This window comes from Leopardus geoffroyi, chromosome C1 (assembly GCF_018350155.1).
Source record: "Leopardus geoffroyi isolate Oge1 chromosome C1, O.geoffroyi_Oge1_pat1.0, whole genome shotgun sequence".
NCBI lineage: Eukaryota > Metazoa > Chordata > Mammalia > Carnivora > Felidae > Leopardus > Leopardus geoffroyi.
The window spans coordinates 128531365-128552194 of record NC_059328.1 but is presented as its reverse complement, the minus strand read 5'-3'; the positions used below and the strand labels follow the sequence as shown (position 1 = coordinate 128552194).

General features: G+C 38.3%; 1 protein-coding gene across 2 annotated transcripts in view; it reads right to left on the bottom strand.

Moving 5' to 3' along the window:
- Positions 1-20830, bottom strand: part of THSD7B (thrombospondin type 1 domain containing 7B) — a 1583569-nt gene that overhangs the window by 727390 nt on the left and 835349 nt on the right. For both annotated transcript variants that reach the window (XM_045479666.1, XM_045479668.1), the window contains one exon: positions 10866-11038. In XM_045479666.1, the coding sequence (XP_045335622.1) occupies positions 10866-11004 (139 nt within the window). In that variant the 5' untranslated portion in view covers positions 11005-11038. The remainder of the gene's footprint in view (positions 1-10865; positions 11039-20830) is intronic.

The following is a 20830-nucleotide window of genomic DNA, read 5'->3' as shown; positions in this document are numbered from 1 at the left end:
CTGAGTCAATCACCACAGAAAAATTAACATTTCAACATCCTTTCCATTCCAAAATAATTAGCCTATAGTAAAATTGGTAGAAAAGTAAGTGAGAAGACTTCCCATTAACCCAGGGAACATGACACACATATATATTTTCACTTTTCCTGATACCCCACTGAAATGACAGTAAAGGCATTAAAAGGTATAACTCGATAAGGGTCAAAAACATGGAGTAAGAGGTGGAGAACAACTAGCAATAAATTTGGAGCTTGGAGAGCAGATAGAGGAGCAGTAGGCACCTTGACAATGTAATGGAAGCTGAAGATTAGGCGCTTACGTAAGAGTTATGGGCATAACATCAAAAAAAGCCAATTTATACTTGCAGAACACTGGGAAGACTTGGGACCTATGGGCACCAGAAAGGAGTAAGGCTTGTGGCTTGAAATGGTGAATAATTAAAAGTTGATAAATAGAATTAATTATCCTCCCCCCATATGCCTCTCTCTATTTCCTCAATCTCTGCAGGAAAACAGAGGCATACAACATGGAAGACAATGATGAGGTATGCTACTCAAAAGAGAGGAATTTAAGCAAAATGTTGAGGACTCAGTGTTGAGCCACTTCTGCCAAGATTTCTGCCCTGGTCATTTTAGTAGTCTAGTATAGGCAGTCAAGAAGGGGTTCAGTTCAGGAGATGAAGGTGTGATGGTTATTTTTATGTGTCAACTTGGTTGGACCACAGGACGCCCAGATATTTAAACACCATTTACTGGTGTATCTGTGTAGGTGCTTCCTGAGGAGGTTAGCATTTGAACCAGTAAACTGAGTAAAGCAGACTTTCCTCCCCAATTTTGGCAGGGACTGTCCAATCCACTGAGTGCCTAAACAGAATAAAAAGACAGAGGAAGGAAAAAGTCACTCTTTGCCAGACATCTTGAGCTGAGACATTACTCTTCTCCTGCCTTTGAACTGGTTCTTAGACCACTTGCCCCCCTGCTCTCAGGCTTTGGGCTTGAACTGAAACTATAGCACTGGTTTTCTGGGGACTCAGGTGGCAGGTCATGAGACTTCTTAGTCTCCATAATCACCTGAGCCAATTCCTTGTAACAGAGAGACAGACAGATAATACACAATCTCTCTTCCTCTCTCTCTCTCTTCTCTCTCTCTTCATGCGCACACATGCACACACACACATGCACACACACACACACCATACACACACACACACACACACACACACACACACACACACACTCTGTTTCTCTGGAGAACCCTGAATAATCCAGACATTAAATAGCCCCTGTGATGAAGACTGCTAATCATGACAAAATCTATTTTCTCTGCTTACATGGCTGCCAAACCACAGGCTACATTTTCCATCTTCCCTTGTGGTTACACATGACCATGAAACTACATTCTCACCAAGAGAATATGAACAGAGGTGGTGATGTATCTTAGCAAATTTAAAACATATCTGCAAATGATTGGACAATCTTCTCATCAAAAGATGGAACCTAAGCTCCCTCCTTAGAGACTCTCTTGCAACCAACAGAGTACAGCAGAAGTGACTGCATGACTCCTGGGCTAGCTTAGAAAAAGCTACACAACTCCTGCCTATTTCTCTTTCAAAGTTTGCTCTAGGGGTCCTCAGCTTCATGTAAGAAGTCTGGCTATTCAGAAGCCTCAATATGGAGAGACCAAGCACCCAGACCACATAGAGAAAGAGAAAGAAATACTTAGAGGCCCAGCTATAACAACCCCAGCTGTTTGAGACTTCCCAGCCTGGTGTCAGCTATGTGAGTGAGAAGGCCTTCCACATGACTCAGCCCCTACCACCATCTGACTGCAATAGCCTAAGAGACCACAACTGAGAACACCTTGCTGGACCATCAGCCCCGGGAGCCGACTTGATGACTGTTAATGTTTGAAACCACTATTTTCTATTCAAAAGAGAGGAATTTAAATGAAATGTTGGAGTAGGCTGCCTCATAGAACAAAAGAAATGAAACATATATGGGACTTCTATGCCACTTGTTGAAATCCCTTGTTTGAGACTTAAGCTTTGTGCCCTTTTGATCAACTAGAACATAGAAATGCCTGTGATCTGGCCTGGATGGGCAGAAAGGGATAATATCCTTCCACAAGACTGAAAAAAAAACCCACATGGCTGAAGGACCACATGTTGCAGATCAATCTGGACCACTAACTTTATGAGACCTTTGTGTAACAGAGACAGGAAGTTCTGTCATTCTTAACTCACTGTATCTGGGAGTATCTTTGTTATGGCAGCTTAGCCTTCTCCTTAAATAATACCCATATTAAGCCCCAGAGTAAAACCCTTTAGGATTGAGGGATATAGCCTTCTGAGGAACCCATTCTTCAATAAAAAAGTCAACTCATCACTCACAAAAGCCTGACAAGGAAGCCCAAGCTGAATCAAGTACACAGAATGTCCCATCAGTTTTTAGTGCTTTACTCTTTTTTTTTTTTTTAATTTTTTTTTTCAACGTTTATTTATTTTTTGGGACAGAGAGACAGAGCATGAACGGGGGAGGGGCAGAGAGAGAGGGAGACACAGAATCGGAAACAGGCTCCAGGCTCTGAGCCATCAGCCCAGAGCCTGACGCGGGGCTCGAACTCACGGACTGCGAGATCGTGACCTGGCTGAAGTCGGACGCTCAACCGACTGCGCCACCCAGGCGCCCCTTTAGTGCTTTACTCTTGGGAAACACTAAGGAGATAGACAATAATCAATAGACATTAAAAGAAAGCTCCCCACATCAGAGGCCATGATCAGACAAACACATGAATAAAAGAGAAACTTAGAGGAAACCTAAATAGAACAGAAAATGAAAGGGAAAAAATTAAATCATTATTAACATCTTCTAAATTAAAAGACACTATGTTTATGAAACAAGATGCACTAAAAATATAATCAGAGAAGAAGTAAGAGGTATTAAAATTTTTTAAATGTGATACTGAAATAAAAAAGTATTCAAAGGAAAGGCTGAAAGATTAAGTAGAATAAATATTTTAGGTGATGGATATTGAGGAGGGCACTTGTTGGGATGAGCACTGGGTGTTGTATCAAAATCAATTTGACAATAAATTATATTAAAAAATAAAAAAAATAAAAATTAAAAATAGAATTATAATATGACCCAGTAATTCCACTACTGGGTATTTACCAAAGGAAACAAATACACCAATTCAAAAAGAAAAAAAAAGAAATTAAAATAAAAATACAAACAAAAAGAAAGCAAAAGAAAAAGTGGGGGAAATATCTGAATATTGAAGATCAGCTAGAGAGCTGAAATATCTAAGGAGCTTAAGGGGGGAGGAAAACACATACAAAATAAACATGAGCATGTTAATTAGAATATCTTCCTAATATTCAGCACAATAAGAAGAAAATACCCAAAAGCACAAGATCCATGAAATTTCAGAACTTCCTGCATAAAAAGAAGATTCCAGAAAGAGGAAAACAAACAGGTAATGTACAAAGAGATGAGAACAGAATGACATTAAACTTCTTAGTAAGAACACTAGAAGCCAGAATACAGTGAGGCACAGCCTTCTGAAGGAAAAGTGCTTTTTAACCTTGAACTCCACACCCAAGTTATCAGCCACGTACATGCCAACTACAGAAGCCCTTTCAGACATAAAAAGTTACTTCAGATGTACACTATTTCAGGAGTTTTACAAGGTAAGTTTGGCAGTTCTAGAAAATAAAGCAGTAAAGGCAAAGAAGAGAAACACAACAGGGACCACGGGGTTCCAGATGAGAAAATGAAGGAACATTCCAAAGAAAACAACTGTAGAAAGATATGCGAAAATATCCCAAAGAAAAAATATGTTCACGGATTTAAATATTTTGATCTCCCCATTTTGGAGTGGGGTCATAAGGAAGGAAAGTGGTAATTAGATGACAGATAACATCCTCAACTAACATAACAGAAAGTCAGTAGGAAATACCTAATACGTATAAACCAAGAATTGTCAATAATGAGCATATTACTTAGAAATATAGAGATGAACATCAGAGTAAACAGAAAAAAGAGTTGTAAGTGGCTACCTCAGTGAAAATGAATTGGGAGGTGGCATGCAACTGTAATACATCATCATAAGAATTAGAGCAACAGTTACATTTCTAACTATATACCTGTACCCTTTCATAAAAAAAATCTTCAAAATCTTTACCAGAGATGATCAGAAAGGGTCCTGGAGCCAAGCAACAAGGAAATACAGATCATTTATTTTCATAGTTAACTGATTCATAAGTTTGACTCTGGTTTTTATTAATTTTACATTCTCTCCTCAATATTTATTTCAAGTTTGATAATAACAGCCTCATCACTTTTCAACCCTCTCAAATACACATATAACACACACAAACCCCAAAGACAGTTCCACTCATTCTGCAAGTACTTAATGTGCTGAGAATATGTCATGCAACAGTTATTTATGTTCTAGGTACCTGGAATATATCCATGAATAAAATTGGCAAATTCCCTGTCCTCAGGGAGCATACATTATAGTGCTATTTAGGGGGGAAAAAAGCAGAATAATTTATTTTATATTATTTAAATAACAGAGACTTTTTCTGACTCACTGGGGACATTGCAAAATTAGTACCTGTGGTCTCCAAAGAAAAGTAATTAGAATTTCTAGCAATGAGTCCCATTCCGTATATGTCTATGCCTTTTGATAGCACAGAAATCACACCACTGAGAGTATATTATGCACATATCTGTAAGACAAATTGATATCCATAGAAGTAATTAAAACGATTTCAATTTAATCAAACTCCCAAAAGAAAAATTTCATGGACATAGTCAAAAAATTAGCTTTCTCCTAAGAACATCTTATTTTCCCTAGGATTCCTAAACTTTAAAAAAACATACATATGTAACTTTTTTCTTAAAATGCTTTCAACACTGAAAACATTATTTCTTAAGGTATAATTATATATTATCCTATGTAAGATCTTTTCTCCTTATACAATATCATTTTCATAGTCCTTTTTTGTTTTCCCAGAAAGACTAATTCCAATTTATCTACTTAGTTCTTAGAATGTGATTCATTATCCTCACCCTTTTCGTTTACTGGATAGGAGCTACTAAAATTAAAACTAAGGGTCTGTCGTATAGAAACTTTTAGACCTAAGAAGTTAGTAAAATTACTTTTGACGATTTATCACTAAGATATATTTAGCTGTGAAACAAACTTCCCCTTTTGTGTGTATTTAAGGAACAAAAGTATGCAAAAGTTGGATATTGTAAACATTAAATGATTATATAATAATGATAAAAATAAGAGCTAACATTTATTGAGTAGGTACATGATACACAGGTATTTCAATATATAGTTTTACCTAATGTTCAGAATAGCCCCATGAAGTATTTTATTATCCTCATTTTTGGATGGATAAGTAGAGTTGAGAGAAGTTAAAGAACTTTCTCCTCTTTATATACTTAGGATTTGAATGTGGGTCTGCCTGTGTCTAAAGCTCTAGCTCTTTCTACTAGACTCAAAAGATCTCTTAGGATGACTTAAGGCTAGTAAAAGAGCTTCTCACAAAGAGACAAAGGTGGCTTTTTTTTTTCTCCTTTCATGCATTATGATTCATAGCAAAACTTGTTTTTCCAGTCTTTTTATAAACTCACTTGTAAAACATCATTTGGAGCGATCTGGAACTAGATTGTGGTGATATCTTCACCAACTGTGAATATACTAAATGCCATTGAATTGTAAACTTAAAAATGGTTACAACGGTAAAAGTTCATATTATGTGTACGTTACCACTACAATTTTTAATGTGATTTGGCCCAAAGGAAGCACAGGTGTATCCTCCACATAAATGGGATCACAAATTTCAAAGCCACCTCTTCATTTCTAAGGCTATACATTTAAATTCTACCTCTTTGCTAGTGACTTCCAAATTTATGTCTTTGGCACAGACCTTTCTCCTGAATTCAGACCCATACATCCCACTTCCTGGTCAGCATCTTCCATGAATTTCTAACAGGTTAAAAAATGTAACATGCCCAATGCCAAGTCGCTAATGGTCCCTCCATGCCAGCCTGTCTCGTCTAGCTGTTAAGGGCAAAGTCTCAGTGCCACCATTGAATCTCTTCCTTCCCCGCCCCCTCACATAAGTAAGTCATGATGCTTTACCTTAAAACAATGTTTCTCAACCTGGGCACTATTGACTCTTGGGGGCCTGGTAATTGTGGTAGGGGCCATCCTGTGTCTTCTACCCACAGATATCAGTAGCTCACCCCAGTTGTGACAAACAGAAAAAACCCTGCTGGGCAAAATCACCTCAGTTGAAAAGGATGGCCTTAAATATAACCAAAATTCAATCTCTTCTTACCACCTTCACTGCCATGACTCTAGATCAAGCTAGTAGCATTATTCTTCACTACTTTTGAAGAAGTCTCCTAACTGACCTCCCTGCTTCCACCATTCTCAACTGACCACTCACAATGACATATTAAAATCTTATTAAAACGAAGTCAGATCATGTCACCACTCTCTCAAAACTCCCCAGTGTCTTTCTTTCTCACCCATAGTAAAAGCCAAATTGTATATGACTATGAGGACACACCTTATTTGGGTCCCGTTCTATCTCTAACCCCATGCTCGCTCTGTTCCAGCATGCTTGCCTCTTCTCAGGTCTCCAAACATGCCACATATGGTCCTGCCTCAGGGCCTTTTGCCTTTGCTGTTTCCTTCATCTGGAAAATTCTTCACCCAATATCCCCATGGCTAGCTGCCTTCTTCCTTTAGGTCTTTATTCAAATTTGCTTCATGAGGCACCTGGATGGCTCACTTGGTTGTGTCCGACATTGACTCAGGTCATGATCTCGTGGTTCACAAGTTCGAGCCCCACGTTAGGCTCTGTGCTGACAGCTCAGGGCCTGGAGCGTGCTCCAGATTCTGTTTCTCCCTCTCTCTCTCTCTCTCTGACCCTCCCCTGCTCATGCTATGCCTCTTTCTGTCTCTCAATAATAAATAAATGTTAAACTTTTTTTAAAAAATTCGCCTCCTTGGTGAGGCATCCTACAGCCTACATGTTAACAATATCTGCCTCTCACCTATCATTGTATATCTCTCTTCCTTGCCTTCTCTTTCCTTCTAAACACTTACCACCATCTAATGTACTTTTTATTTAACTTCTTGATCACGTTCATTACCCCATTTCTTTGCCTGTTTTATTCTCAATTTATCTCATGTGCTTGTAACAGTACCTGTCACACAATAAGGACTTGACAAGTGTTAGTGGAATGAATGAACCTCTTAGAACCAATACTGAGAAATTCTTTGAAACCACTCACTATTATGGCTTCAGAAACCATGATCTGTCCATCCTTACAAACCATGCAGACATGAATAGTTATATATTTACTTAAAACAACAAGCAACATCACTCCTTATCTGGTACTCTCGCAGACACAATCCTTCCTTGGCATGAATGGCAGATTGCTTGACACTAAATATAGATCAGAGGATCTCATCACAGTGATGACAGACACTCAACAGCCCTGCCAGATCAATGACCCCCACAGCCTACAGCTCACCAGACTTTCTCAGTACAGAAATCCTTAGCAACATAATATACCACTCATTATTCATCAATCCATTGTTTATCCAAAGCCAGGAATCACTTAGAAATGCCTCCAATTCGGATAAGGTTGACTATCAGCTAATTCATGGACTCAAGGGAAAACAACAGACACCAACAAAAATCTTAAGTTGTGGATCCTACAATCTAAACTCAGAGAACAGTTTCTAGGTTTCTAAGTATATATGTCTGGGTCTCCTGGGGAAAGCTGTTCAAATTTCAGAATACACTGGACCTGGTTGTCAGATTTGATAACATACTCCCAAAACACAATTGATGTCACCTGCAATACATGTCTTTTAAAACCAAATTGAAATATAATACACTCACATATAAGTAGATTAACAGATTCTAAGATGTTGAAGTTGCCTTTGAAGGTAATGACCCAGAATTGCTCTAATGTACAACGACTCCTCAAGATGATGTATTGTTTACCTTTAAAATAATGTTGCATTCGTATAACTATAATTTATAGTAGCAAAACACTAAAAACTGCTGAAATGCCAGGCAAGCATTAATAAACATACTATTAAATAAAAACACAAAAAATACTATGTAACCATTAAAAGATGAAACTGACCCATGTGCACTATTATGTAATGTTCATCAAGACATCATGTGATAAAATCAAGCTGCAAAAAAAGGGTACATGGTATGACTCCGATTGTAGGAAGCAAAATGTGTGTGCGTATGTACATATATGTACGTATGAATTAAATATTTTCAGAACCACATTGTCCACCTTTCTCCACTCTGCTCCCTGCCCAGGAGGCCAGTCTGTATGATAAATCAGTGGAGTCCCTTGCCTCATGACTTCTGGTTGGATTCAGGCAATGAGAGCCCTGGCAGGAGATGTGAGGGCAAGGGCCCGTCATTCCCCTGGCCCCTTTCCTACTCCTCTCTGCAGGCTGGTTATATCCCTCTGAAGGTCACAGCATCTTTCGGGTATCCTCTCCATGAAGTTTTCTCTCCAGATTCCAGAAACCACTTCCTTTTTTGCCTCTGCAGATCTAGAAGTCATAAAGACTGACACTAGCTCAAGGGCACTCCACAATTCCTTGTCGCTGTTCTTAAACAGTGTTCACACTTTCCCACTTTTGTAAACAGTCCTTTTATTAAACTCCTCCCAATGACCTTCTGTGCATGTACTGTTCCTTTTTTGGCAGAACCCTAATAAATAATATTAGTGATATTTTATGTGTATATGTGTGTATCTTATGTGGTTTATATACACAAATATGCATGGAGAGGTACCTACATGCACAAAGAAATTCTCTGAAGGATACATAAGAGATTGGAGAATGGGATACATGGTCTGGACTTTTGCTTTTCATTTTGTAGCTTTTAATTTTTTTCCACTTTTAAAATATCCAGTCATATACAAGTAATAAATTTGTAATTTATAAGCAAATCCAAATGGGAAATATATATTTATTACCTCTTTGATGGCACATTAAGGAGGGAAAGAAGTAATTAATACCAGGGAAAATGAGACTGATGACAGAGATGTTCATTTGAACAGTGCAATGTATCTTATTGGAAAGATTCTATCTCTGAAACTGAAGTTTGACAGTTATCAAAGAATTCATCCACTGCAGCGTGGGTCTGTACCACTTATTCCAATGACCTGCTTTTAGAAAAGCAGTCTTATTTTTAAAATTTGTTTCCAAATAAGCCCCTTTTCTTCACACATCTCATTTGTGGTTCAGATTTGCTACTTTCTATCTTAATTGCACTTTTTTGAGAACTTTAGACAGAGTAGAGTCATATAAGTGTGCTCATTTAGATTTGATAAATATGTTTAGCGTTTTGTGATTAGAACAAAATAGCCCCTTTCACAGAATTGCAAGACTGACTTTTAGACCTAGTTCCAAAGCTTACTAAAACCACTCTGAGATAAAAAATGCAAATCACTAATGTGGTACTAGAGCCCACAATTAAATTAATTTATAGGGGCTTTCGTGCAATTAAATTTCCTCCAGACTCTATCTCTAGTGGCACTAGGTTTTTTTTACTTAATATACTTTAAAGCATAATTTACCTTAATTTTTGCAAAATCATTTAAATACTACAAATATCACTTTTGTACATATTTCCATGGTGACACAATACATTTGCAGTCTATTTAATTTACGACTGATGAGACTAAAATGAAAATTCTTCAAGGACCATACATTTTCTATAACATCACATTTTCCTATTCCAAGATATTAAGCATAAAAGTTATCTGTATTTGCAAGAATGGACTCTGGAAACAGTAATAAATATTTTAAATGATCTGATTTTGAAACTTTAAGAAAATTAAAATCTAGAGCAAAGAGACACATCAGTGATACAAAGAGCCAAGACGTTTAGGGTTCATCATTTAAGATAATAAAACATAAGCATTTAAAATTAAATTTAACAGATCTTTTCTACACTCAAATTAAAGAAATTATTAGAAAAGAACATGACTTGGGGCGCCTGGGTGGCTCAGTCGGTTAAGCCTCCAACTTCAGCTCAGGTCATGATCTCGTGGTCCCTGAGTTCGAGCCCCGCGTTGGGCTCTGTGCTGACCGCTCAGAGCCTGGAGCCTGTTTCAGATTCTGTGTCTCCCTCTCTCTCTGACCCTCCCCCGTTAATGCTCTGTCTCTGTCTCAAAAATAAATAAATGTTAAAAAAAAAATTTGAAGAAAAGAACATGACTTATACACAAGCCTCCAAATCTCAATTCAACTTATTCATATACTTGTGTACAAGGTATCTGGGGATCTCAAAATACATTAAGGAGACTTCGGAGTCACCACTAATGAGCAAAGTTGTTAGGACAATTCTTCATGCTCCCAAATTTAGATATACAGGATCTATGCTACAAAATATTTAGTAATAAATAGCTAACTAGTCTGTTAGCTAAAAGGAAGAAACATACAGAACTGGTCCAAAGCATTTGTAGCTAAGGCTATCAGCTAAATTCAGTAGTCAATTTTGCTACACATGTGCGGCACAGTGATATATGTGACAAAGGAGAAGCAGATGTAACTATGGAAATCATAACTTTAATTGACAACAACATGAAAATTCAGAAGGATAACAAGGATCATGGGTAGAGGTGACAATTATGCAGAAATAAAAATTAAATGTAAGCTTTATTGTAAAAAAGAAGAGTCTTTTTTTCCTCTCTGAATATTCTCTACTACTCCACAAATAAGAACAAGAATGGAAGAATAGTCTTCTCATTAATGAAAATGGGACAAAGGAACAGCCAGAACATTCCTACCTGGTTTCCAGATGAACTGATTATCCTTTTTGCCTTCCAAATGAGTTGCATGGGACAGCAAGAGAGAAAGTAATAGAAACAGCTTCCTCATGCTCCTCCATAACCAGCAAGTGACAACCAGATTACCCTTTGAAAACATTCTTCAGATTTTCAGCCTCTTGACTTTCCTATTCCTAAAAACAAAATTTTTTTAAAGGAAAAAAAAGAAAGAAAACCAGATAAGTTTCTTCTTTACAGAAATTATAAAGACTCACATTGACTGCTAGAACCTTTATCATGATGATACTACAAATTCCCCATTACCATAAAGAGAGTGCATATAATATCAACATTTTAAGATCAAAGGTTAATTAGCCATGCTTTCAATCCTTACCCATTAAAGAGACTATCAATTCTAGCGACTCCATGGTCCCCTTATCAGTCGACTTTTGTGAGAGGAGGGTTGGCAGATACCTGGTCTACTCTCTCCTTCAACTTAGCCAAACTCCTTGAGGAGCTCACAATTTGGGAAGAAACATGCACACACATCAAAGTCCAAAACAGGGCAAAGAATACTCTAACAGTAGTATTAAGAAAGTGAAATGGAGAAATTGAGGGGGAGGCAATTAGATCATCTGTGCTGAGAAAAAAAAGAGGAAAGTCTCACACAAGGTAATGTCTGAGAGGAGCCTTAGGAAAACAAGGGCTTGAGGGAGCCAGGGGGTGCGTTTCTGGCCGTGAGAACTAGGTGCTGACATGAATTTTGTGTTTAGGGGCTGGTGAGTGGGCCGGTGGCTGCTGTGAAGGATGAGAAGGGGAGGGAGGAATGGACAGAGAGGAGATTTAGAACACAGGTTGGGGAGCAAATTATGAAGAGCCTTGGATGTCATGTGAGTGATTTGGGACTCATTCTATAAATAATAACAATAAGAATTATAGGCAAGGGAATGACTTTTAAACAATTGACACCAGTGTGCACAACACATTCATGGTGGATGAGGCCAGTTAGAAAACTAGCAAATAGTCCAGGAAAGAACTGACAAATGAAAGGATCCGGGTAAATGTCAAATGCAGTACAGAGGCCAGATTCAGTTACCAAATGGATGGAATATGAGAGAGAAAAAATAAAAAAGATAGCAAGACTGCCAACTTACATGATCAAACAGATGGGACCTCTTCACCAAAGGAGGAATGGTAAAGAGGGGCATGTTTGAAAAGGAAGATAAGAAGAGTTTCCTCCCAGCAATATTAAGTCTGATGTGCTTACAGGATATCCAGGTAGCTTCCTAAAGGATAATAAGTCTACCTGGAGGTAAGGAGATTAGAGATCATGGGCCACAGTTCATGTAATAGGAAAATGTATTAAGAAACATGGGTGGAGGGGGGGAATAAAAAGATTGAACAGTAAAAGGATATCAAGGTAGAAGTATTGTCCCTACACATTTACCCACATAGTGGCTAAGAGTGAGGAACAAATCTGACTATGAGCTTCCCAGTGACCAAAGAAAGGAAGTAGCTATTAATGCCCTCATGTATGTAGGAGAAAATTATATCTTCTTTTTTATTATTGTTTCAGGAGAAGCCACTACTCTACTTTCAGGCACTGATGGAATTTACCCTAGGAGTCCTCATAAATACAGACGCTGTGCTAAGCAATGTGCTGAACACAACACTTCATCAAATATAAGAAACATGGCAAACCGTGTTTCGTGGCATTCCAGGCACATTCCAAGAGTACAATGGAAAAGTACAAAATCAGTAAAAAAGCTTCTACAAAGGATCAAGCAATGAAGTTCAAGTACACAGCTCTCTGACGGCTGGCCTGGATCCAGGGATGAAGAGAGTACATGGATGGATAAGCAACCAAAACCTTTTCTTCAAATTTCTGTATCACATACCAATATTGAGACTCATCAAAGTGGAGTCATCTGGCTGAAATAAAACAGAGCTCTCTTGCTTCACTGCCCCCAAGACTGGCCTGGTAAACTATCTCACGGAACTTTTGTGGCATTGCTGGACATGATTCAAACACCTCAAGCCCAGAGAACTGAACTGGCCATACTTCTTTGTAGCAAACATCCAAGAGTATGATTTGCTACAACTATGCTTTTGCTATAGGCTAGGCAGCATGGATATTAATTTTAGCTTATTCCAAGGATAAAACTTGTAATGAAAATGATCTGTGTAGTTAATCCTAAGCTATTATTATTACTATTAAAGTAATTTGCCATCAGGACCAGCTCTCTACAAAGATAACTTCTTTTATGCAGGAAATCACCAGGGTAAAGGAGAGGACTTTGTTCATCCTCATCATTAAGAGACATATATCCAGCATATCTAAAAATATATTCAAGGGGCGCCTGGGTGGTGCAGTCGGTTAAGCGTCCGACTTCAGCCAGGTCACGATCTCGCGGTCCGGGAGTTCGAGCCCCGCGTCAGGCTCTGGGCTGATGGCTCAGAGCCTGGAGCCTGTTTCCGATTCTGTGTCTCCCTCTCTCTCTGCCCCTCCCCCGTTCATGCTCTGTCTCTCTCTGTCCCAAAAATAAATAAACGTTGAAAAAAAATATATATATTCAATTCTGTGTCTCCCTCTCTCTGCCCCTCCCCCGTTCATGCTCTGTCTCTCTCTGTCCCAAAAATAAATAAACGTTGAAAAAAAAAATTTTTAAAAAAAAGGGGGCGCCTGGGTGGCACAGTCAGTTAAGCGTCTGACTTCAGCCAGGTCACGATCTCGCGGTCCGTGAGTTCGAGCCCCACGTCAGGCTCTGGGCTGATGGCTCAGAGCCTGGAGCCTGTTTCCGATTCTGTATCTCCCTCTCTCTCTGCCCCTCCCCCGTTCATGCTCTGTCTCTCTCTGTCCCAAAAATAAATAAACGTTGAAAAAAATAAAAATATATTCAAATCATTGATATGTAAACTAAAGAGAAGGAAGACCCAAACCATATTTACTATACTCCAAATGGCTGTAGGTGGAAAGCCACAAAAGACTTAAAAGAGTTAAGAGTTCCAGTGATCTGGAATGATTAGTCAAAAATTAATATTTAAACATCTTGAATTTTGTATCAATTTTTGTATTTAATTCAAAATAAAACAATAACAAAATCACCACAATTCTCTGAGTAGAGGCCGCTATGAGCCCTGATCTCATTTTAGGCTTTCTTATCATTCCAGAACCCTGTGCTGACTCTGCAAAGGGACCCAATGTCTTGAAGGTTCCTTTTGTGTTCATCTAAGCCAGTGGCAGATCCCTGAGCAGAGTGGCTTGGGAACCTCCTAGCCACTCATGCATGTACAGTCACCACATCTTCTGGCTGTCACTAACAGGAAGAGTGCCAGTAGAAACCTTAGGCTGATCTTGACCAAACAAACAAACAAAAAAAACCAAAAAAACAAAATCTGAAATACAGATCTTAGAGAATGAACAAAATCATTTCAATCTGGGATGCCACAGCAATCTTACTCCTGGGAATACCTACACATTTTAGTGTCAGTATTGTCTATGATCCTATACATCATTACCTCCCTTTCCCCAAGAAGCTGAAGGACAAATGATGGGAAACTAGGTTTGGTGAAGCTTCCACCACTTGCCATGCTCCATGCTTTAGATGTATAAGTAAAATGAGAATCTCTGCTGGGTTGATGGACAGCACAGGATGGAATGTGACCCCAGGTTTGTCTTACTCCACTAAACTGTGTTTCCTCTCTTTCCTCCAAATGTCTGAAAGTTTACTCAATTATTCCTTCAAAGACACTGGGAGTCATTCTTGTATTCATTACTTGAAAAGCCACACAAGTATTCACAATAAAAAAAGAGGGGAAACAAGAAACAATTAGAGATTCCACTCCTCTATTTGTACAACATAAATAGATGTTGTACAAATGCTGTAACTACAATAAAAATATATATTATGCAGGAAGCATGTGCTACCCACGATGGCATAAATAATTTATATCACGACCATCGTTCAGTTTCCAAATCAACTTATTTACTATACATCTTAGCATCCAAAATATATTTGTAAGGTTAGCTTTAAATTGATGAATACTAAGAGAACTAAAAAAACACTGTTTATCCTTTTTGCCTCTGTTTTCTTTTTTTTTTTTTTTTCAACGTTTATTTATTTTTGGGACAGAGGGAGACAGAGCATGAACGGGGGAGGGGCAGAGAGAGAGGGAGACACAGAATCGGAAACAGGCTCCAGGCTCTGAGCCATCAGCCCAGAGCCTGACGCGGGGCTCGAACTCACGGACCGCGAGATCGTGACCTGGCTGAAGTCGGACGCCTAACCGACTGCGCCACCCAGGCGCCCCTTTTGCCCCTGTTTTCTAATCATTTGAAGGCAATTCGGACTATGAAAAATGCGTCTTACGTTTTACACGCATTTCGTTTCCCTTTAAATGTATTCTTATCATTGAAGTCCTTGAATATTTAAAAGGCACAAAACTTAAAAATAAAATAAAATAAAATAAAATAAAATAAAATAAAATAAAATAAAATAAAATAAAATAAAATAAAAGCTGTTCCAATTTGCTTTCAACCTGCAGGAACAGCAGTGAAAGGGAGGGAAGCAAACTTGAGCACACATATCCCCATAGTGCCATCTCATGGCAATTTGTGGACAAGATGGCTCGATAAAGATGGCTGAGTAACAGGGGCTGGAGGAGAGGACACCCAAGTTGAGACCCAACCAACTGACTGGCACAGCTGATTCAGCTGAGGGCCACTCCAGATAGATGCCTATTACAAGTGATTGTTAACTAAATACCACTGGAGAGACCACAGGAGCATTTGCTTTTTCTCAGCTATCTGCCTGATTTCTGATTGCAATATTGTGAATTCCATTTCATCTTTCATAATCTGTCTGTATATAGAATATTGACCTAAATACTCTAACTTTCACCAAAGCCCTGCTATGTAGCTATTCCTATTTTCTCTCATTTCAGAGACGAGGCATGGAGAGTTAAGTGACAAGCCCAAGGTCACAGAGGTGGTAAGTCATTTCCAAGTGATCTCAGTGGCCTTCCTCTGAAACAAGAGAGAGTAGCATTGTAACCCTGTATCAACGCAAGCAACTTTTTATAACCCTGAAAATGGAGATCCTTTATAGCCCTATGTAGGGTCTCTCAGCAGCTTATACATGGCAATTTACATATCATTTCACTCAATCCTCACATAATATTATGAGCAATTATTCCTATTTTTCAGATATAAAAGAGACTGATCATTAAGGATGTTAAATAATTATTCCAAGGTTACCTCAGCCAGAAAATGTCAAAGCTGGATTACATAACGGGCCTGACACCATAGCCCCGATCTGTTTATGGCATCACATGTAGTGACCCTGGCAGGTCACCTGGCCTTGGAGCCTCAGGGTCCTCATCTACAAAATGAGGAGGACAGTCATCTCATAACCTCTAGGATGGGATAAAATAATGGATGGAAACTACTTAGATGGGGGTCAGCCAGAGAACGAGCGTTTGCTAAATAAAGGGCCACCATTGCTAATATTGTTATTACTCTCTCAAAATTCAAAAAACTCTTACTCTAGCAAATTTAAATAACAGTGCAAATGCAATCCTGCCCTGCAGCAAAGGAATGAGAGATGATTTTTTTCCAACCACCCAATCTTGTGACTTTGTGCATACCATATTTCTGAAGAGCTAAAAGCAGTCTGTACCAAGAGCCCCATTAAAGATTCACACTGACCCTGTGAAGGAGAAAACAGGTATTATCATCTCTATTTTATGAGAAAGTAACCTCTGGCCTCACAATGACATGATATTTAGTAACTTCCTCAAGCTTTGTAACCACCAGCCTCTTCTCCATGCACCTCACTCTGCAGAAGCCAATTACATCAACATACGAGGTATCTGCAAGCATACCGAATAATATACAATCACGTGGACTCTGGTTTTCTATAGTAATAATTTCAATAGGTTTGCATCATGTAATAAGGCCACAGAGAATTCTGCACAAAGTCCACACAAGTATTTTACATATATGTGGACAAACTTTTGCCACAGGAACAATAGAAAGAGGGCTTGAAACAGATTTGTCACAACCTTCAAAGCTACATCTTGGTAGCTGCAGCAGACGCTACTTACTATCTCTATCTCTATCTCTGTCTCTATCTCTGTCTATATCATCTATATCTACCTATATATATCTATATATCTATTCTATATATCTATATCTATATTTCACATTGCCGGATTTTCTTTCAGTTAGAGTGACCACATAACAGTTCTAAGCAATGGATTGAGTGTCAAATATATTTTTATTCCCCAAAAGAAATATAAAATCCCAAAGGACAAAACGTAAAAGTGTGGTTCTTTGCCATTACCCCTGCCTGGAACATACATATAATGTCTGGAAGTACCAGAGCCATCTTAAGCCCATGACAATGAACACTGCCCACTACTATGAATGATGGAGCGGGGATGAAGAAGGATCCTGAGACTCAGATGCCATAGTGGAGCCTCAGCAACTGTCCTACATTGTCACCCTCTGGACTTTCCACCTTGTTAGGGAAATAAATCTGCTTGTTTTAATCCCCTTTTTTCTGTGTTTTCTGTTACATGAGCTGAAAGCAACTCTAACTCCTAAGGGTATCATGTCCCTACACGCACTGGGTCTGTTAACAGATATACCTATTTGTATGCATGTGCCTCTCTCTCTGACTTCTCCAGATTGAAACACAGTATCTTCCATGATTCAAGCAACACACTGAAATTCTCTGTAAACCTGATCGTGGATGCCCCTATTTCTAACAGGGGAGGTTGGTTTATTTCCCATACTGATTACTTCAGGTAATAGACACACTATTCAAAGAAAAGCCACTGCATCTGTTGTCATTTTGCATAAGAGTTATCAAAGTGAAGAAAGGGGGCTTCATGGGTGATAAACTATAAATAAAAAAGAAGGGTAGTGATTACTCTGGTAAGCTGCCTGAGGCTCCCCAGTGAGAACAAATCCACTCATACACAGTCTAATTTAAGAACATATTTATGCAGTTATTCCCCCATGCTGTTGCCAAGTCCCCTCCCTAATTCTGAAGGCATTATGGACAGATTTTATCATTTGAGAACTACCTTGTCATCACCTCATGGAAAGCCATCTATTACCTCATGGAATCACATCCTCGTTACTCCTAGTGTTTCTGGTTATTGTGCAAATCTTCCACTTCCTCTTAATCACTTTTTCACTTGGGTCAGGGATACCAAACTTTTTTCATTTCTCACTGGCCACTTCTCAACCTCCTTTTCTATCATATCCTCCCATTTGACCTCTAAATTGACGTATCTCTCACTCTGTTCTCAGAGCCTTTTCTTTCCTCACTTCCCAAGTCATCTTAGTCTCCCAGCATGAAATACCATGTTTCAAGTTCCCATTTCCCCATATCCATCCCCATACCTCCAGTCCTGATTTGTTCCCTGAACTCATGCATCCAAATTACTGCTGAACATCTCCACAGGGTGTCTGATAGGTGACTGACATGCAGCACACATAGCAAAGCTTGTGATTCCCTTATGTAGGCTGCAGCCCACTTCTCCTCCCCCAGTGTCATCTCCAAAATGGCAATCACACTTCACCAGGCAAGAAACCCAGGAGTCACCCTGAAATCCTTTCTTTTTCTCACATATGAAAACCAATCCATCAGCAAACCTAGCTGGCAACACCTCCACAGTCTGTCCAGTATCAGGCAAGCTCCCATCTCCTTTGCCACCATCTTCCTAGTGCAAGCCACCACCATTTCTCACCTGAGCTACGCTATCAGTCTCCTAACTGGTGGACTGCTGTCACTCTTGAATGCCTTCTATGCATTCTCCATAGAAAATCCAGGATAACACTCAGGAAAGAAAAATATGCTGCCCTCCTTAAAATCCTCTCATGGTTTCCCATCACAAAATAGAACCTAAAAATTATGCTGGTTAGACTCTTGCTTCCTCTCTTTCTTACTAATCTCCAGTCTTCTAGCCCAGGCATGCTGGCCTCTTTCTTGTTCCTCAAGGATGCACCTTCTCAAGGTCCTTACAGTACTGTTTTTTTTTTTAGATATCCACAGGGCTTGCTTCCTTACTTCATTATTCTCAAAGGCCTTCCCAGACCACCATCTGTTCAGCACAGTTGCATTCAATCTATCCTCTTGGCATTTGTTTGTTTGTAACACTTACAAAAGATCAATACCTGACAATCTAGTACATATTAGTTTATTTTTTTAATTTTCATCTCCTCTAGTACCATCTGCATACTTTATCTTGTTCACTGTATATTGCTGGGAAGGTAGATGTTCAACAGGTATTCGCTAAATGAATGAAAGAAGGAATGAATGAGTCTACATTTGTAAAAATTTTTTCTAGTTAAGTTTTCTTGATCATGGACCATAATTTTGATGAAGAGGTTTTAGCATATAAGGGCAAATGAACAGCTAGAAAAGCCCATCTACTTGAAAAATTAGCCAACTGAAATATATTAAAATTATTTCTAAAATCCCGATATTTGGAGCATATGTAGCATGTCTAAATAACTAGGTAAGGGGGTTTTATCCAACACACAGAACTATCTGCTGCAAATTTAAGAAAGAACCAGAAGTGCTGACTCTTGGGGTACCTGGCAGGCTCAATCATTAGAACATGCAACTCTTGATCTCAGAGTCGTGAGTTCAAGCCCCACATTGTGTGTAGAGATTACTTAAATAAATTTTTAAAAATACATAAATAGGGGCGCCTGGGTGGCTCAGTCGGTTAAGCAGCCAACTTCGGCTCAGGTCATGATCTCGCGGTCCGTGAGTTTGAGCCCCGCGTCGGGCTCTGTGCTGACAGCTCAGAGCCTGGAGCCTGTTTCGGATTCTGTGTCTCCCTCTCTCTGACCCTCCCCCATTCATGCTCTGTCTCTCTCTGTCTCAAAAATAAATAAACGTTAAAAAAATTTAAAAAAAAAATACATAAATAAAAGTGCTGACTCTCATTTTTAAAAGAATCATATTTCCATGTTTTTAGATGAAAAATTATCACTTACTTTTTTCTAAGTGCAAAATGGCTCCTTTGGGAGCAAAATTTACCTAAAAGGAATGGTTTCTAAAAATGTATATTTTCCTACTTGTCATCATAGGAACCTCTTTACATTATTATTCAACAACTACAATCACTACTGAATGCTATTTTGCTTCAATAAATGATGTTGTCAGCTTCCTAACCCTTGCATTTAAAGCCAAAAAAAATAACAACAAAAAAATCTTTCATTAAAATGTATACTTGTCATTTTAATTTTAATGGCTACTAAAATTTATTTAGAGACAAATGGAAATTATTTAAATTTAGAACAATAGGTGGCCTCTGAAATAACATTCATCAGATATTCAAGAGCCAATGGTAAACTGTATAATGTTATGAGTTTCTCTTATTTTGAGTTTTTGAATTCTCTCCCCTGTGCCCAGTAGAGTTAATTTAGTAATTGTGAAACCCTGAAAATCACATGGACTCTGGCAAACAGTTAAAAATTCCTCTCACTTTATAAATAAATTACAAACACCTTATTCCACACCCCAAAAAAGATCAGGAGATCTTTTTTTTTTTCTATAAAAAAATTTCTATATTACCTGTATTTGATTCCACAGGTGGAAGACTCTTTTTTATATAAAGCAGGAAAAAGTGAAAGCTAAATAGTTTAATGAAACAACATGAAAAAACATAAGATATTCCCTACAGAAAAAATAAAACCTATATAATTTGCTTGGAGGAGCTTAGGTTAATTACAAAAAGAAAATGCATTCAATTTGAAAGCATTACATTCTAGAAAGAGTAATAAAGTTAGTACAATCAGTTTTGTAGATATTTTAAGAAATAAAACAGGAACATAATGGCATTAGTCTACAGTCCATTATGCTTAAAGGTATAGGAAAGAATTTGATAATCTCTTTTTACCAAATTTTATAACTAAATATATATATTAGTATTTTATATATGTGTGATATATATATATATAT